Source organism: Ustilaginoidea virens, chromosome 1 (assembly GCF_000687475.1).
Source record: "Ustilaginoidea virens chromosome 1, complete sequence".
NCBI classification, from domain to species: domain Eukaryota; kingdom Fungi; phylum Ascomycota; class Sordariomycetes; order Hypocreales; family Clavicipitaceae; genus Ustilaginoidea; species Ustilaginoidea virens.
The window spans coordinates 4,973,071-4,991,063 of NC_057316.1; the positions used below are offsets into that span (position 1 = coordinate 4,973,071).

At 58.1% G+C, this 17,993-nt stretch overlaps 6 protein-coding genes across 6 annotated transcripts; 2 read left to right on the forward strand and 4 right to left on the reverse strand.

Moving 5' to 3' along the window:
* Window positions 1–673: 673 nt before the first annotated feature.
* On the reverse strand, window positions 674–1,617 carry UV8b_01104 (uncharacterized protein; the record flags this gene model as incomplete). The annotated part of the gene is made up of 3 exons (XM_043138602.1): window positions 674–1,199; window positions 1,367–1,449; window positions 1,528–1,617. The coding sequence occupies 3 exons, from the start codon at window positions 1,615–1,617 to the stop codon at window positions 674–676; spliced, it is 699 nt and encodes a 232-aa protein (XP_042994536.1).
* A 1,170-nt stretch (window positions 1,618–2,787) lies between these two features.
* UV8b_01105 (uncharacterized protein) lies at window positions 2,788–4,700 on the forward strand (the record flags this gene model as incomplete). Its single annotated transcript, XM_043138603.1, has 3 exons — window positions 2,788–2,925; window positions 3,170–4,336; window positions 4,479–4,700. The coding sequence occupies 3 exons, from the start codon at window positions 2,788–2,790 to the stop codon at window positions 4,698–4,700; spliced, it is 1,527 nt and encodes a 508-aa protein (XP_042994537.1).
* A 1,195-nt stretch (window positions 4,701–5,895) lies between these two features.
* On the reverse strand, window positions 5,896–6,653 carry UV8b_01106 (uncharacterized protein; the record flags this gene model as incomplete). The annotated part of the gene is made up of 2 exons (XM_043138604.1): window positions 5,896–6,436; window positions 6,598–6,653. 2 exons carry the CDS (start codon window positions 6,651–6,653, stop codon window positions 5,896–5,898), a joined length of 597 nt encoding a protein of 198 aa, XP_042994538.1.
* A 2,364-nt stretch (window positions 6,654–9,017) lies between these two features.
* Window positions 9,018–10,829, forward strand: UV8b_01107 (uncharacterized protein; the record flags this gene model as incomplete). Its single annotated transcript, XM_043138605.1, has 1 exon — window positions 9,018–10,829. One exon carries the CDS (start codon window positions 9,018–9,020, stop codon window positions 10,827–10,829), a length of 1,812 nt encoding a protein of 603 aa, XP_042994539.1.
* Window positions 10,830–11,216: 387 nt separating this feature from the next.
* Window positions 11,217–13,889, reverse strand: UV8b_01108 (uncharacterized protein; the record flags this gene model as incomplete). Its single annotated transcript, XM_043138606.1, has 3 exons — window positions 11,217–13,482; window positions 13,595–13,812; window positions 13,869–13,889. The coding sequence occupies 3 exons, from the start codon at window positions 13,887–13,889 to the stop codon at window positions 11,217–11,219; spliced, it is 2,505 nt and encodes an 834-aa protein (XP_042994540.1).
* A 488-nt stretch (window positions 13,890–14,377) lies between these two features.
* On the reverse strand, window positions 14,378–17,714 carry UV8b_01109 (uncharacterized protein; the record flags this gene model as incomplete). The annotated part of the gene is made up of 3 exons (XM_043138607.1): window positions 14,378–14,718; window positions 14,818–17,506; window positions 17,601–17,714. 3 exons carry the CDS (start codon window positions 17,712–17,714, stop codon window positions 14,378–14,380), a joined length of 3,144 nt encoding a protein of 1,047 aa, XP_042994541.1.
* Between the last annotated feature and the right edge of the window lie 279 nt (window positions 17,715–17,993).

The window sequence follows — 17,993 nt, forward strand, 5'->3', positions numbered from 1 at the left end:
TACCCTGGCGAGAGCCGCTGCTGGATTGTTTCTGTTTTGCATCTTGGGGCATTTTTGGGATGGGCCGTCATGCCGGATGCGTTGGATAGGCTTGGGGTACTCTGTACGAAATCACCCTTGTCATGATGTAGACTGCGGGATGGTTCATACATGTATATGACGCGCGTTGTGACATGTTGTGCCTGTCGAATATCTTTTCATGCGACCCCGTCTTTGTCCGTGCATGCAGCGCAGCGCAGCGCAGCGCAGCGCAGCAGGCCAGTGATGTCGTCGCCACGACGTACAAACAAACTCCCAGCTGGGTTTCAGCAGCTCGGATACACAACACGGAAGGGAGATGACGATGGCTGCATCGCCATGCCGCTCGGTTGACGGACGCTGCAAGCGCGGGAAGGAGTGGACGGTTGTGACGGGGAAAACCCCCTCTAGTGAGCGAGAAGAAAAAAGACGGACGACGAAGAAGAAGCACCGCAGAAAGGGAAACAATAGATAAAAATATATAAATAAATAAACACCCTAAAACGCCGTCTCGGGGTGGTTGCTAGCAACATTATTCCCTCGTCAACCTACCTACCTACCTACCTACATTTTTTTTTTATTTTGTTCCAATTTTATTTTTTTTTGCCTGGCATCGACACATCTCCCAGAAGCCCGGCCCCCAAGGTCCCGTCCTTCACACGCACAGCCTGTAGCTTGCATACCGGCCCGCCGTCTCGCTCACCCTGATAATCTTGACGACCTGCCCCCTCTTCAGGCCCAGGTAGCGCGCCACCGGGTCCTTTTGCAGGATGCGCGGCAGCTGCGTCTCCTTGAGGCGGTAGCGCTTCAGCAGGGCCGTCTTCTCGTCGCGCGACAGCAGCACGTGGCGGGGCACCAGCTCGTGGTGGGTGATGTTGACGAGCAGGTCGTCCTCGAGGAAGCACTCAATCTTGGCCAGGTTCTCGACGCTGGCGAGCGACTTGCGCGCGGCGGGCGACAGGGGCACGTGGGTGACCATGATGCCCGTCTTGTAGTTGTTGGAGATGGTGTACTTTGCGAACTGGCGGATCTGGCCGACGCCGAACTGCTTGTCGGCGAGGAACTCGACCCAGACGGGGCCGCAGTCGGGCACGGGGTCGGGGTTGGCCGCCGTGGCCGGGGGGGTGTTTTTCCTGAGCATGGCGTCGCTCGGGCGCGCCGAGAACTGGAGCTTGGAGCGGCTGGCGAGCGGGCGGGCGGGCGGGCGAGAGAGGTTTTTTGGGTCAGCCTTTTTTTCTTTTGCGCGTCTGTGCCGTAAACCGGCCTGGCCACCGGGGCCAAAGGGGGAGGGGGGACTTGGGACTTGTTTTCTCTCTCTCTCTCTCTCTCTCTCTCTCTCTCAACATACTTGACGGAGCCGTCGGGGTTGCAGAACTCGTCGCGGAACCGGTCCAGCGAGATGTGGACTTCGTCCTCGGCCAGCTCGTACTCCTGCGCAGAAGGGGGCGTCGTCGTCAGCATCCCCCCCCCCTCCAAAGACAAGGACAAAGACAAAGACGTGACACGTACCCGGTCGGCAATCATCTCGTGCACCGTCCTCCACGCGCGCCATAGCCGGACGACCTCCTTGGACCTGGCGTCGTTGGGCGAGTCATCCATGGCGAGACGGACGGACGGCTGTTGATGATGGTGGTGATGATGATGATGATGCTGGTGGTGATGCTGGTAAGGATGACGATGCTGATTCTGATGCTGGTTCTGACGCTGATGCTGATGCTGATGCTGATGCGCCGGCCGAAAATCTTTTTCCCGCTTCTTTTCTTCCGCAGTGACTCGCAGTCTCGCACCGTGGCTTGTTCATCACAGCCTCGCAGTTTGCAGCTTGATTGCAGTCTGCAGTCGGCAGCGTAGCCTCGCCCCAGGACCCGGCAGCAATTTTTTTCCTTTTTTTTCCTTTTTTTTTTTTTTTTTTTTTCCCTTTATTCTTTTTTATTTTGCTGGCTACGGGCATGCATGCAGGGCTGTCATGTGACCCCCCACCCTTGGCAAGCCGCGGTGCCTGGGCACCCAGCGCCGCCGCCCCCATTCCAGGGAACATTTGAACCTATAAAAATAAAAATAAAAAAAACACATTGAAACTCGCCTAACTAAGCCCCCGGCGCGCTAAAGCTCTGGCGCTGGGCTCGCTGGCGTTGGCAGGGCTCAAATACTGTACAGTACAGTACATATATTCTGACGGTACATGCATGGTGCCTCCTCCCTTTGGTGATTCTGGTGATTCTGCTCGGTGATTCTGCGCTGCCTTTGGAGGTACATGGCATACATTACTCGCAGTACGCAGCACCGAGGTAGACAGACGGACAGACGTACCGGTACGGCAGGAGTACAAAGGGCCAGGCAAAACGCAGCTCGACGCACCAGCTGTCAGCTGTCCAACGTTTGCTTCCAGCGACACCTATAGCTACAGGCTACGCTCAGGCTCCAGGCCGCATCTTGGCCGCCCTAGCCACAAATCAAAAGGCGAGGATGGACCTCTTCCCCCCCCCCCCCCCCCCACAAGACGAGAGGGCAAAAGGGCCAAGGGCCACCTTCTTTTTCGAACCACCATCACCACCATCACCACCATCACCACCCATCACCACCGCCATCACCACGACGCGCGCCCGTTGTGGACTTTGCAACACACCCCCCCCCTTGGGTCATCCTCCCGATTGACTGTTTCCAGCAATCCTCCCGTCCATTGATCGCGACCATCTCCCTCGACTCGAACGGCTTCTCATCGGCCTCTTCACTCGTCATCCTTTTGCCTCTCCTCGTCCGACCAGTACAATGGCTGAAACCGCTCCGCCTGCCAAGGCCCCTGCCGCTGATTCCCAGGCGGCCCGACCGACTCGGCCTGACGAGAAGGCTTTCAACGAGGCTCTTGCCAAGGCCGAGAAGGACCACAAGGCGGCCATGAATCGATTGGTACGTTTGATTCTTTGACCGAGGCTGCGGTTTGGTTGTTTTTTCTTCTTCTCGTCCGCTGGGAACAAAATGTAGAGAGAAAAAAAAAAATAGGAGTAAAGCCACAGATGAGTAGTTGCGAGCATGGAAAATGTGTTTTACGACTTTCACAAAGAAAAAAAAAAAAAAAACCGTCTCGACTAACCGTACTCTCTCCCCCCCGCCTCCCTTCTCTCTCTCTCTCTCTCTCTCCTTCTCTTGACAGAACGCCGTCAAGGCCAAGATCGACATTGCCTTGCCCAACAAGAACAAGGACCAGCCGGGCCCGACCCAGAAGCGACGCCAGGAACTCATCGCCCAGGCCAACGAGATCCGTCAGAAGCAGGCCGGTGGCAAGAACGCTCGCACCGCAAAGCTGGACCAGATTAAGCGTCTCGACGAGCAGCTCCGCAGCCGCATCGCCGAGCAAAAGACGGCCAAGGCCAAGGTGTCCTTCAAGAGCGCCGACGACGTCGACTCCCAGATTGCCACTCTCGAGAAGCAAATCAACTCTGGCACCATGAAGCTTGTCGACGAGAGAAAGGCCCTGTCCGACATCTCCAACCTGCGCAAGGTTCGCAAGAACTTTGGCCAGTTTGACGACTCGCAGAAGCAGATCGAGGAGCTCCGCGCCAAGATCAAGGGCATCAAGGACAGCTTGGACGACCCCGAGCAAAAGGCCCTCTCCGAGCACTACAACAAGATCCAGGCCGAGCTCGACGACATCAAGGCCGAGCAGGATGCGGCCTACAAGGGCCTCTCCGCCCTGCGCGACGAACGCTCCCAGCTCCAGGCCGAGCAGCAGGAAAAGTTCACCGCCGTCCGCAAGCTCAGAGACGACTACTACACCCAGAGGAAGGCCTTCCAGGCCTACGAGCGCGAGGCCAGGGAAAAGGCCAAGGCCCGCCGGGAAGCCGAGCAGAAGCAGTACCTGCAGGACAAGAAGAAGGCCGAGGCCGAGAAGAAGCTCGCCGACGCTAGCGATCCCGCCTACCTCGAGGAGATCCGCCGCGCCGACAGCCTGCTCCGGTTCCTGGACCCCTCGCACAAGGTCGACAAGGGTCCCCTGACCGCCGACACCGGCCTCGGCGCCCAGCCTCAGCGCACTGTCGACGAGTCCGGCCTCAAGGGCACCAAGCTGGTCAGCAAGAAGGACAGGGACGACGAGTACTCCCCTGCCGTCAAGAAGGGCAAGAAGGGCAAGAAGGGCAACGCTGCGGCCGGCAATGCCGCCTCCTCCAAGTTCTTCAGCTGCCCTCCCGCCGTTGTCGAGGACTGCGCGTTTATCAGTGTTGATCCTCCCATGGGCAGCGGCGACGTCCCCTCCGTCATTGAGAAAGTCAAGGCCAAGCTTGATCACTGGAAGACCGACCAGGCGGCTCAGACCCAGCGTGTAAGTCGCCTTTTCGCCTCCCCCCATCCTGTGCCCGCTGCGCGAAACGTGTGCAAGAAGAAAGAAGGAAAGAAGGAAAGAAAGAAGAAAAACAGCCTCTCAAGCGTTACATTACCCCCCGCCAACTGACATTTCTTTGCAGAACATTGAAAAGGCCAAGAAGGAGATTGAAAAACTCGAAAGGGAAGAAGCCAACGGCGCCAACGACGACAAGGCCGACAAGGCCGACAAGGCCGACAAGGCCGACAAGGCCGACAAGGCCGACAAGGCCGACAAGGCAGACAAGGCCGACAAGGCCGACACGGTTGCCGACGTCACCGACGGCGTCAAGGATGCTTCCCTGGAAGACAAAAAGGACTCATAATTCCGGCGGCACCTTTTCCCACGCTTGCAAGAGCCATACATAGCACAGACTATGTCAGGTGTGCTTCTAGTCCCTGTTCACATCGTGTTACCCATGCCTTTGTGTCCGTCTCTTTTTGAAAAAAAAAAAAAGGAAAAAAAAAAGATAAAAAAAAATAAACGCAGCCTACGCCCCAAGACGAAAGCGTCGAACTTCATCTACCCTGAAAAAATTTCCATCAGACGAGAAAACAAAACGAAAAACAAAGACGAGAAAAGAAAAAGAAAAGACGCTCAAAGAATGAATTGCTTCTATAGTCGTCACCAACATTATCATCATGCTGGGAATCGAACCGTCATGGCGCATGGGGCGAGGCAGTGAAGTACGGGAATTCGGCTATGCTTCCATGCTCTGACGGAAAAGTGTTGGCGGAGAGATTTGTTGTCTTGCCTGTATATACTCGGCGCCTGGTCTAGGTTTTTTCCTTCTTCTATTTCCCATGTTTCGAAGCGTAGCACAGGGAAGAGGGGGCGGAGAGGAAAGGGGGAGAATTTGATCTTGGGGGGTTGAACAAGTCTTTTGTCCCATTCCGACCTCCCGCTAAAGTTGTGACGTGACGGTTTGTGTTGGGTCGGCCTGGCTGGAGATGCATGTACTGGCCGTGTCTTGGGCGCAATCTCCGGGCCGGCTGGGCCGTTTGACGTGAAAGCAGAAGGTGTGTAGCGACAGGCCCCGAGGAGTTTGCTGCTCGAGAGTCGAGGCCTCGGTAGGGCCGTCGTTGCGGACAAGTCTCCCCCGATTCGTTGTGTGAAAAAAATAGCCAGTTCAACAATGTCAAAAGACGTCAGGATTGAAATCAATTCTCTTGGTGAAACTCCTATGCGCCAAGGTACTTGCAAATTACATTTCCCTCTCACTCGAAACCCAAGGTGCCCATGTCGAGATGAAGGTCGTCATGAATGGTTCTTCGTCATCAAGACAATCCCCGTCTCGCGTTATGCAAATGCTGGATTGAAGTCTGGTCGCTAAATCTCATCATGATGGCCGTCAATTATTCGAGTTGATGGTATCGTCATGTTCGTCATGGCCTTCTAGCAATCAATATACAAGGAAATGTCGTGTTGTCAACTTTAGCGACTGTGGCCAAGCAAAAAAAAAGAGAAAGAAGAAGAAGAAAAAAAGAAAAAAAAAAAAAAAAAGAAACAGGCCGCTCAGGCTAGGCGTATCCTCCGTAGTAGGTAGCCGGTTGCTGCGGCATCCGCGCTGTAGCAGGTCGGCGCGCTGGGGGCATGGAGGCTCGGCGATCCAGGCCCGGGTCGCGACTGGAGAAGGACGGCGTTGGAAAGGGCACATGGCCAAGGGCGGCGTGGCTTCGCCGACCCTCGCTTCCGCTGCCGCTCCCGCCGCCTTCTTCGGCGCTTCTTCGAGTAGCCTTGCGCTGCCCGTTCAAGGCGCTCAGGGGCGGATCCTTGACAGCGGGTTCGCTATCCCCGGGCAAGGTAAGCTCGACAAGGCTGAAGAAGTACTCGAGGACCTCGGGATAGCGTTGCACACTGGCCTGCCAATCTTCGTCTATGCCACGCTTGAGAGTAGCCTGAGCGTCGGCAATCTGGTTGGGATGCGGAGGGGCGTTGTAATGGTAGAATGCGTGAGCGGTGATCTGATCCAGGTGAGTCGAGTGAGCATTCTTGCGTCTCTCGGTGAGAAGGCGAAAGTATTCCAAGACGTAGTCTTGAGCATGTCCTCGGACCCAGGCCCTGTTTCATCACCCGTCATGGTGGTTCTTTAGCATCCTCTGCGGACCAGAAAGCAATTGTTGAGAGGACAAACGATCATACAAAGGTGCTTTAGCTGTGTGCTAAAAAAAAGAAGAAAAAAAGGTTTTTGGGGAGGGGGGGGGGGGGGGGGGAGTACTGACCGTATGTCGTTGTAGACAGATCTCATCATGTGCTCCTCGGCCTGGCGGATGGCCATCTCCAGACCTCGCGCTTCACATTCACAAGCCAGATTGGCCGGAGCATGGCAAATTGCACAATTGGGATCCATTGAAATGCAGCCCTTGGGGGGCTTTGGTGCTAAAGCTCTGGAGCCCATATTATTATTAGTGACAGCTCAGGGGAAGCTCAGGGGGAAGCGCAATTTGCTGTGATTCGATCGGAAAGGCTGCCTTTTCCGCCGCACAACAGCAGCAATAAGGGCCAGGACAGTCAACATGAAAGAGGGCAAGTCTCTGAGCAAGCACAAGACATGCCGTCGAGCAAAACCCCCCAGACACGCAGACACAAAAAGCACAGCACCAAGCAACGACGCTTAGAAGCAATCCCGGGGCGGTCTTTGCTCGTGTGGGTCGAGCTGCATTGGAGACGGCGAGCCTAGAGGATTGGCCAAGTCGTTGAAGAGGTGGTGGAAGGGGGAAGGCCCAGAGACAGAGATGACGTGTTGTTGATAGGGGGGAAGACGGTGAGAGAAGGGGAGGAGAAGGTAGAAGAAGAAGAAAGAAGGACAAAGTTCCAGTCCAGCAGGTATCTAGCATCGGGGGGGGGGATGCAAAACGACAGCAGTCGTGGTGAGCTCAAGGAAGCAAGACGATGACGAAAAAGAACAAAAGTCTAAAGCATACCGGAATGAGCGCAAGGAGGGGGAGGCGAAGGAGGAGAAGGAGGAGAAGGAGGAGAAGGAGGAGGAGGCAGGGCGGTTTGCCGGAACAGTGCGACTACGGGCAGACGGTCGGAGACTGCGAGAGCCGAGTCTGACGGCAAGACCTGTGGCTAGTTGGTGAGTCGTGCACACTCTGGGGTCTCGCGGCCCACGACAGCAGCAGAGATGGGATGGGGTGGGGGAAGACGAAGCCAGACGCGTATGTAGAGACGTACGGAGATGAGATGCGTAGAAACGTAAGGTATGGAGATGGGTCGAGATACGTACGGAGTACAGAGTACGGAGCACGGAGTGTGGTGTTGAGGGTGTTGAGGTGTTGACCCTGAGTGGGTGGTTGGGTGACTTTTGTTTCGCGCGGGGCGCGGGCGCTGGTGAGGAGGAAGCAGGGTCGCGCGATGCCGGGTTCGAGAAGCGATATCAGGAGGGGGCGTGAAAGACGGTTGATGCCAAAGCTGCTGATGCCAAAGCTGCTGATGCCAAAGCTGCTGATGCCACCGATGCCCTCATGGCCATGGATCGTGAGGGCCAAGATTGTCGAGAGAAAAAGACAACATAGACAGCTAGCTACCTGCTGGTCGACCAGCCGTCGGCGGTGTCAGCCAGGTGGCGGCAGCCAGTGGCCGTGCGGTCTGGTCAATGGCTTCAGGGGGCCTGGCCCGGCCGCAACAAGCCCCTGAGCAGCCGCTGTCCGCTGTCGACTCCGCTAGACGTCTGGTGCTCGCTGCCAGACGTCAGGTGCTGTCAACCTGGGATGGATTGACGCCAGCGTCAGGCACGGGGCGGGGGGGCGTCGGGACCCAAGGCACAAGGCGCGAGGGCAATGGACCAGACCTCTCTGCCTGTACGGAGTACGCACGTGCATGTAGGCTGTTATGTACCAGCAGTAGCCCTGCTGCAGGCTACTGCCTGAAGCGCGCTGTGGTGCCCAGCCACGTCTTGTCTGGTCGGTTGCACCTTGACCGCGCCAATTGACCTGACCCCCCCCCCCTCCTGCACACGTGCACCCTGCACCGTGGCCCAACCTTCTGGTTATGCAATTGATGTGCGTTGACGGCTGGTACCCAAAGCTCAAGCGCCCCAGGCAGGGTCTGGTGCATTAGGTACCGAGCGCGCTGCGTTTTCGTCGTCGCCTTGTCCCTTTGGGGCCCGGCAAGCCAAGGCCGTCGTCGTCGTTGGGCGGATCCAAGTTTGACCTGACGCGAAAGCAAAGAGTCGGCGATGATGCAGCCGCTGCCAGTGCCTATCAAGCAAGGGACCAGACGCCTCCGGCGTTGTATTTGGTGCCATGAGGCTTGTCCAAAGCGGCTTGCAGTGCAGGAGAGCCAGTTGCTGCTGGGCCCGTCCACCGCCATTGACCAGTGATTGCTTGATTGCTGATCGCTGATCGCGGGCACTGACCACTGACTGACTACTAACTGACCACTGGCTGACCACTGACTGACCCCTGACTGACCACTGACTGACCACTGACTGACCGCTGACTGACCGCTAACCGCTGACCGCTCCACTGCTGGAACCACCGACCGCATCCGCTGGGCCGCCGAGGGGATAGACGTCGAGCTATGTCTGGTACTTTATGTCGCTTGCCCCACTCGGCCTTGCCGAACTTGATGCTTCATCAACCAGACAAATGCCGTCTTCCATATGCACCGGCAACTGCACCGGCAACTGCATCATGCCATGCCGCCCCTCCGCCCGGGCTGTCGACGACCGCTGCCGCCGCCGCTGCCGCTGCCGCTCCCGACGACTCGCTTGGCCCAACCCCCCAGGTGCCGCTACTCCTCCTCCTCCTCCCCCTCCTGGCCCTCGCGCAACGACCTCCCCGAGTCTCGCCTGAACCCCCGCCCGGACGACTACGCCGCCCCCAGCTTCGCCGACCGGGCCGAGCTCTCCCTCTTCGCCGGCCGCGGCGGCAACGGCTGCGTCTCCTTCCTCCGCGAGGCGTTCCTCCCCGACGGGCCCCCCAACGGCGGCGACGGCGGCCCCGGGGGCAGCATCTACATCCAGGCCGCCCACGGGGAGACGTCGCTGCACAAGCTGGCCCGGAAGCGCGTCATCCGCGCCGGCCGCGGCAGCCACGGCCAGGGCAGCGCCAAGGGCGGCGCGCGCGGCCAGGACGTCGTCATCACCGTGCCCGTGGGCACCGTCCTCCGCGAGCTGCATCGCCACGAGCCAGCCGCCCAGGAGGCCCTGGCCGTCAGGGCCTACCGCGCCTTGCGCAAGCAGCAGACGCCTCCCCCGGAGGAGCCGGGCAATCGCGACCCCGCCGAAGCAGCGCCGCCGCGGCAGCAGCAGCAGCAGCAGCAGCAGCAGCAGCAGGCGACGGACAGAAAGGGCCGCCCGAAACCTGCCCCCGGGGAAGCAGCGGAGCAGGCCGATGCCGCGGACCTGGAGCTCCAGGATCCCTCGCGGCAAAAGTGGCTTCTCTACCCCGGCATGTCCAGGTCGGACATGAGAGCCGCCTCGTTCCCCAAGCTCCCTCGCCGCCAACCCCTTCTCCAGCAGCCCCCGGCCCCCGTCTACCTCGACCTGTCGCGTCCCACCCCGCGCCCGATCCTCCTCGCCGCAGGCGGCCTTGGCGGCTTGGGCAACCCTCACTTCACGTCGCGCCAGCACCCCAAGCCCGTCTTCGCGACCAAGGGCGACGACGCCGTCTCCATCAAGGTCTCGCTCGAGCTGAGGCTCCTCGCCGACGTCGGCCTGGTCGGCCCCCCCAACGCCGGCAAGAGCACCCTCCTGCGCTCCCTGACCAACAGCCGCGCCAGAATCGGCAGCTGGGCCTTCACCACGCTCCAGCCGAACATTGGCACCGTCGTGCTGGACAAGTACTCCGGCCGCCCAGTCGCTGCTCCGCCCGGAGCTCACCCGGGCTCTCTGCAGCCGACGCGCGACGGCCGGCCCGGGCCAAGGACGAGGTTCACCGTGGCCGACATCCCGGGCCTGATCCAAGGCGCCCACCTCGACCGCGGCCTGGGCATCGCCTTTCTCCGGCACGTCGAGCGCGCAGGAGTGCTTGCCTTTGTCGTCGACCTGGCCGCCGGAAACGCCGCGGATGCTCTCGACGCGCTGTGGCGCGAGGTCGGCCTCTACGCCCAGATGCGGCACGAGGAAGATTGCCTTCGACAGGTGGAATCCCACATCGACTGGGACCCGGCGTCCGACTCGCCGCCGACACTGGGCGCCGTCGACCTTGCCAACGCCCAGCGAGGCGGTCCCACGACGGCCTTTGCCGGGCCCGGCCCGCCATCCGGGCTGCACATTGCCGCGAAGCCGTGGTTCGTCGTCGCAACAAAGGCCGATCTGCCCCAGACGCGGCAGAACTTTTTGCTGCTAAAGGCCTATCTGGACGAGATTACGAGCGGGCAGGCCAAGCATCCAAGCGGCGTAGAGGGAGCCTGGACCACGAACTGCGCAGCTATTCCAGTGAGCGCTATCCACGGGCAAGGCGTAGACAGGATTGTGCATTGGACGCTTGGGCTGCTAGATGGGTGATGGAAAGGGTGACGACAAGTCAACCGATATGAGCACGGAACGGTCTCTGACGGAACTGTAGGTCGTGTGGACAGCTCAGCTCAGCATTGTACAGAATATCGCCATATGTGTAACGAATGGGCCAGTTAAATCAGGGAAAAAAAAAAAAAAAAAAAAAAAAAAAAAAAAAAAAAGGCCGTTTCATACGATAGAAACACACAAGACAGACACTTTATATACCCACGTAAGATGAGCAGAAAAATAGCCACAACAATGCAAAACACCCCAACCCGGGTCCCCTTTTCCTTTTACCCTTTTCACATAAATAAGAAAAAACGCCAAGTCATACGTAGTACATGGCAATGAGGGAAAAAATCGACAACAAGTGTGAACCGTTTGCCTCGGGTTTCACGCGTCCTCTGGAGACGGCAAGTCTTCTACGTGCTCGTCTTCCACAGCCTGGTCCCCGTCAGCGTCGTCCACCCGGGCTGGCGGTTCGGCCGTCTTTTGGTCCTGCTGCTTGTTCAAGGTGTTGTTGATCAGGGGCGTCGTGTCGTTGAAGATCCTCAGCAGCATGGCGGCACGGTCCTCCTTTGGCAGCATGAGATTGAGCGAGTGGATGCTCTTCCACAACGGCAAGGCCATGCGCTCCGTAAAGTCCGCATCGCCCTCCTCGGGCTCGACGCGGAGGACGCAGCAGCCCATGCCCATGTCACGCACCCGCTCGCCAATCTCGTCAAAATCCCTCCAGCCGTCGTCGGCGATCCGGGGAAACATTTCGATGAGGAGCTTCCGCAGCGTCTCCTTCTTGCGGAGCCGGATGACGCGCGGCTCTCCCACGTAGCCCTGCACAATGGGCATGCCCTCGGACTGGATGCGCCACCGGCACACCTCGGCCGACGGGGCGTCCTGCTTCATGTACATGCGCACGCCGCCGTGGACGAAGCGAACCCCGCGCCCCTCGTTCTCGGTGAGGATGTCGCGGATGAGCGCCGAGGTGTAGTAGATGGCCTTGGCTGGCTCGCCGAGCTCGTTGCGCACCATGTACCGGTCGTCGGGGAAGCGCGCGGACAAGCTGTAGAACTGCTTGATGCTCTCAATGACGGGATGCGACGGATCGAGGTACTTGAACGGCTCTTCTGGGGGTCCCGACTTCTTGGGCTTGCTAGGTGGCTCGGCGGGAAGCACGAGCGGCGCGGGGGTGAGAGCCGATGAATCTGCGGCGTCGTCCACCCTTGCCTTTTTGGCCGCTTGCTGCTCGCTGCCTTGGTCTTGGAGAGTCCTCTTGTTGCCGTTTGCTGAGGCATCGCCGTCTGCTTTTGATTCTGTAGTTTCGCTAGCAGCGGCGGCCGCCGGCGCCTCTGTAGTCGTTTCTTGGTCGCAGTTGTTTGCTGCAGCCTCCGGTTTGCCATTAGAATCGCCAGCAGCTGCGGAGGCAGCCGCAGCAGCGTTCTTGGGCTCGTTCTCGTTTCTCGCCTTAAAGTCCGTCTTCTTCTCCAGAACCGTGATGAAGAAGCCGCCAGTGTCCTGGAGGTGAGGGTATACTCGCATGCAGCGCTCCAGAGGGAGGTCGTGGCATTCCGTCCCTTCCAGTTTGGGGAACATGGTTTGCGAGACGCGGCCAGGAACGACGCCGTCATTCTCTTCGCGAGCAAACTTCTCAACCTCTTCCCAGGTCTCCCAGGTACGGCACGACTTGTCCATAATCCTCCACTTTCTCATGCCAGGTCTTCTGACCAGGTTGGGAAGCTGGTCGCTGCAGTCGAGGATCTCCACGTTGCCGCCGCCTCCACACCGCTCAATAGCGGACGCCACCACGGATTCGTTCTCTACGGGGTTCATGCTGCAGGTGGAGTAGACGACTCTGCCGCCAACCCTGAGAAGCTGGAGAGCTCGGACAAGGATGCGGATCTGCGTGGCGTGCAACCCAAGGGCATTGCCTGGCTGCCAGTCTTTCCACAAGTTGGCGTTCTTTCGAAGTGTGCCGTCACCGGAGCATGGTACGTCTGCCAGGATGCGGTCAAACTTGAGATAGGTTGGTTTGGCGCCGGGGTCGGCGGAAGGGAGCTTGAGCGAAGGGAACTGCGTGGCATCATGATTCGTGACGATGAGGTTGGGGGAGGACAGGCGCTTGAGCTGATGGACAAGCATGTGTCCGCGCTTGTAATCCGAGTCGTTTGCGATCAGCAGTCCCGTGGCGCGGCCGTTGTCCAAAGGGTCGGCCTCCAGATCGGCATCCACCTCGTCCTGCGTCTCTTGACCCAGATCAAGCCCGTCTTCCTTGGCGAACGTGCGCAGGACCTTGCGCACACGCGCCTCTTCGCCGCGGTGGATCATTTCGAGCAGCTGAGCCGACTTGCTCCCCGGAGCGGCGCACATGTCGAGGACCGCCATGCCTGGGCGCAGATCCATCAAGCAGGGGGGGATCATGCTTACCACCTCCTGCCTGCTGATATTGCCGACGGTAGTCTCGGAGACGAGGAATTTCTGAAAGGCGGAGAAGGGAGGGAACTTGCGAACGACGTTCTTGGGCGTAGTCATCCACCAGGCCAGCTCATCGGGATACCAAGCCACAGGTTTGGGCGCTTCGACCGGTCTACCGTCATGGTGCTCAATGCTTGCGATTTGGGGAATGTACCGTGTCTGGAGCAGCCTCTTGACCGAAAGGGCGTGCCTGTCATCCAAGGTGAGGTGAGCATGTGAAAGACTTGGAAGAACGGCAGGAGGGCAGGATGGCAGGATGGCAGGATGGGGGATGGGGGAATCGCTGGGAGTACAGTCCCTACCCTCGAGAGCCAGTGAACCGGAAACTATTGGGCAATTCGCGTCTCAGAGCTTCCCAGAACTGCGTCTTTTCTTCCTCGGGAAGCTGCAGGAGAGAGTTGTAGTATTCCTCGAGCTTCGCGTTGTTCTTGTCGAAGGGGGCGTAATCACGCCAGCCGTTGGCAGACTGCCCATTCCCACGGCCGCCGCCGCCTCCTCCTCCTCCTCTTCGGCCTTTACCCTGCAATTGACGACTGCATTAGTATCGATGAGGGCGCGGAGGGGTGCGCGACGTACTCTAAAGTTTCTCTTTCCCATCTTGCTGCGACTTGGGGCTGGGTCAAAGTGTGTGGCCGAAAGAGAGACGTGATTTTCCTTCTCCTTTTTCGGATTGGGGAGTTTTTTTTTTTTTTTTTTTTTTTCTTTTTTTCTTAGGCGGTGTTTCCTCTTGTAGAAAATGTTTCGACTGACTGCGTTGCTGCGAAACGTGCCCCGCCATGGCTCTTTGCCTTTGCAGCCCGTACCCTGTACCTGTCTATACCTGCACTCCGTGCCCTGCGCACCAACGCACCAAGACAGTTTACTGCATATGGCGCTTGTGCACATTCGGAAGCCAAGTAGCCCTGGGTACCTCCTGACATCAGTTTGGAGGCAGGTACTCGCATCTTATGTCACCTTCTCCACATGTTGCCTCATTGCCAGCCTGTAGAGCAACAACGGCGTCAAGACAATAAATAATACACCTGGCAGAGCCCAGGAAACACACAACGTTGCCGTCTGCTATGCATCTAGTCGAAAGCGTGACCTCATGTCCGAGGACTCCTCAGGAAACTAACAACGCCGCTGCAGTAACCAACAAGATCATCCAGCCGGTTGCATTCCTTCTCTTGCTGCGACTTCCACTGCTTAAGCGCCCCGAGCAAAGCTTCACTTTCCATCACCACGTCAAAGTGTAGGCGGAGAAAGACATTCATCCAAGCCTGTGTCAGTTCGTAATCCTTCCTCGCCTTCAATTGTGCCGTCAAAGCCCTGATAAAGTGTAGCAGCTCGTTTGACCCCTCGTCACCATGTCCAATTGATAGGGAACGCAGCTCCAAATCAGCGTTTGAAGGGGATAGCCCTTTGAGGTGCTCAACAAACTCGCCGTCTGTTTGACAATGTTAGCGTGCGCCGACCTTTTAATTTCCCGCGTCAAAAGAAGCAAGACAGGCGACGTCTTGCACAGCTGCCCTGGAGATATACGTACAGTCATTCCCCTCTGCTCCGACACGCAATTTGGTTGAGAACTGCTCCTCAAACCGAGCTTTGTCAAGCTTGGTGATGCGAGAATTGCCTTCATCCACCTTGGCATGCGCAACGGTTTCTTGCCCCGGTACCTTGGCACCCGTCGTCGACGGAAGGAAGAAGGGTGCCTTTTCCGGAGCCTTTGGTGCTTCTCTCGGTTTGTTTCTTTCCTTGATCAGATCGAGGTGCAATAGCGTCTGCCATCGACTCTTGGGCACCAGGCTCAGCGTCATTAGTTCCGAGCTCAGCTGATCCGCAGAGGGGGCGATTGTAGTATCGTCATGATCAGCGCCCTCCTTGTCATCTTCGAACGCGCCTTCCAGCAAGCCCTCATTCCCTTCTCCGGAGACGGTTGGCGCGGAAACTTGCCCAATTTCTTTCTCCGAAATCTGTCTGGTTGGAACGTGCTTGAACAAGGATTTGTTCGTCCAGAGGGTGACCCCTGGCTCCTCTTCCAAGGTGGCAGCTAGATATTCACCAGTGACAGACATGTCAAGCGCGGTGCAAGGCTTCTCCAACCGAATCGCATCGATGAGATGGCTTGTCGGCAAATCCCAAACCCGCACGACGCGGTCGTTGGACGCGGCAATCACCCATCGCCCATCGTGGGAAAAGCAGAAATCGTTTATGGTGTTTTGCGGGCCCCAGAACTCGCGGATTGTCCTCTTTGTCTCCATGTCGACGACTCGTATGGACAGGTCATTGCACGAGAATGCCAGCAGATTGTTGGCAGCGTGATATCTGCACGAGGTGGGGTACGTCATTGGAGCCCAGTCAAGCTGCTCGACCAGTGTCCCTGTAAGGAAGTCCCAGAACTTGATCTTGCCGTCCAACGAACAAGACACAATCGCCTTGTTCATGGCGTCGACAACAAGCCCCGTCACCGCCTGGGTATGTCTTCCGGTACCCGGCAGGAATTTCCGTCCGCCGCCGCTGGCTTCCAGCTGCGCCACATCATCGGCTTGCCTCAACTGCTGCAGGCGAACTTGCCGTGCTTGCGAGGGCGTCAAGCGAGACGGGAACCTTTGGCGATGCGTCCCAGACTGAAGGTTGAACATGTCGATGGAGCCGCCCTCTGATCCGACAACTGCAAAGGTTCCGCAAGGACTGATGGCCACGCTCGATACGTTGGCGGCGTCCCCGGTCGGGAACGCCCACCGGCCAGCACGTTTTCGGCCCCAGAACCAAGTTCTGGCATACCGATCCCCCTTGTGGGCTGTAACAACGCTCTCCCAGCCCGTCATGCCGCTGATTTCCGCGTCGACATTCTTCTTGCTGTCACCGTGGCCCTTTTGCCAGACGGGCAGCTTTCCGGGAATCGCGCCGATGCCCCCATCTCTGTTGAGGGACATGGCAATGCTTGTGATTTCAGCAGCCTTCAAGTCTTCCAGCAAAGTGGTTGGGCCATGGGCAAGGGCGTTGGAGGCAAGAATGCCAATCTTTTTCGCCTTTTGGCGCAGTTGACCCTGGCTCAGCTCCATGCTCTGGCCGTCCCGTCGCAAGCTCCAACCCCAGAGACTCCTATCCCGGCCACCGCTGAGCAGCCACTTGTTCCCGGATTCCGATCCGTCAAAGTCGGAAGGCAGGAATCGCAGGCAGTTGACGGGCCCAGCGTGGCCACTTCGCGAGTGCAGAATCCGCGGAATTGGGGAGAAGGGCGTTGTATCGAATATCCAGGTCTTGAGAGAGTTGTCAAGACCACTTGACACAATGACAGGCTGGCCCGCCAAAAACTCAACTCTGTTGATGCCACCTCTGGCACTCTTTCCATCGCGAGAGGGGGGGTTGTGGGCGCTCCTCAGGACTCCCATTACTCGACCTCCCTTGTTCAGGTCCCAGAACGTGATGTCGCCAGTGGCTTGGCTGGCCGTCGCCATGACGCCATCTTTGCTGCCGTCATGGCCGGCACCCTTGCCATCGGTTCTGAAAGATATTGAGCCGACGGCAGCTTCGGTGCTGCCGGCTTCAAGCTGAATAACGGGCTTGTCAGTGAGGACGTTGGTGATGATGAGCGTGCCAGAAGAGTAAGCGATTGCCATGAGTGAGAGGGCAGTCGAGGGTTCCAGGCAGGTGACAGAGCCGCAGTCGGGAGTTGGCGGCAAGATTGTATACACAAGTTTTCCGGTGCTGACGTTCCATATCTCCACCCAACCGTCCTTGCGACCGATAAAAACCTTGTTCAAAAAGGTAGGCATGCTGGTGACTCCACCAGTGATTTCGTTGCCCCCATTTTTCGCCGCCATGGTTTGCAAGGTAGTGTAGTGCTCCAGAGTGGCAGTCTTGAAAACCTCGACCCTCGTCTTGGCACAGGCAACGATCCAATTGCCAAACACGAACACCTGCGTGATGGGTTCAGCGAGATGGGCAGGGAGCTCGAGCTGGTCCACCTTTTTGCCACGCTGAAACACCCAGAATCCCTGCGGTTCTCCGTTGGAGCCATCTCCCCAGGCAGCAAAGAGCTTCTGTTTCCATGCGAAGGTGGCGGTAATGTTGGCAGGAGTCTCGGGCCGGGTGACAAAGACGAGGTTCAAACCGCGTCGCACGTCGTATGTCTGCAGAGCCCTACCCACCGAGGTGGTAAGTTGAAAGCTTTTCGTGCCTAGAGGTATCGATGTGAAGGGAACACTGGTAGACGACACCAGCCCGACAGTCTGAAAGGCAGAAAGAACAAGTCAGTCAGCTGGCACAGGTTGCGGGTCTAAGCGAGTAGGGAGGGGATCATGGGGTGCTGAGCTGAAAACCGACTCTGAACGGTGCAAATATCCGAGACGGGTTGGCCGCCGTGGAAGGAGCCGACTCGACGACGGCAGAGACCTTTTGGCGCTTTGCCAACGGCCCATCCGAGCTTGAGTGCGGCATCTCTTGATCGGCACACAGAACGGATTGTGATTATTCGTCTGATTGTCGACTACCTAGGTAGGTATGGAGTCGCACGCATTCCATCTTGTGGTGGGGGAAGCGACCTTGGGAAGGAAAAATTTGGGCGGTGAGGCCTAAAACAAGCGATTCTGCCAGATGCATGAATCAAAAGAGCGGAGTCTCGGACAAGGTTAGGTTAGGAGGTACCTACCTCCCCTTACCTCTAGGTAGGTAGGTACATGTAGGTACCTAAGGCGACCAAGGCCCACCATGCAGCTC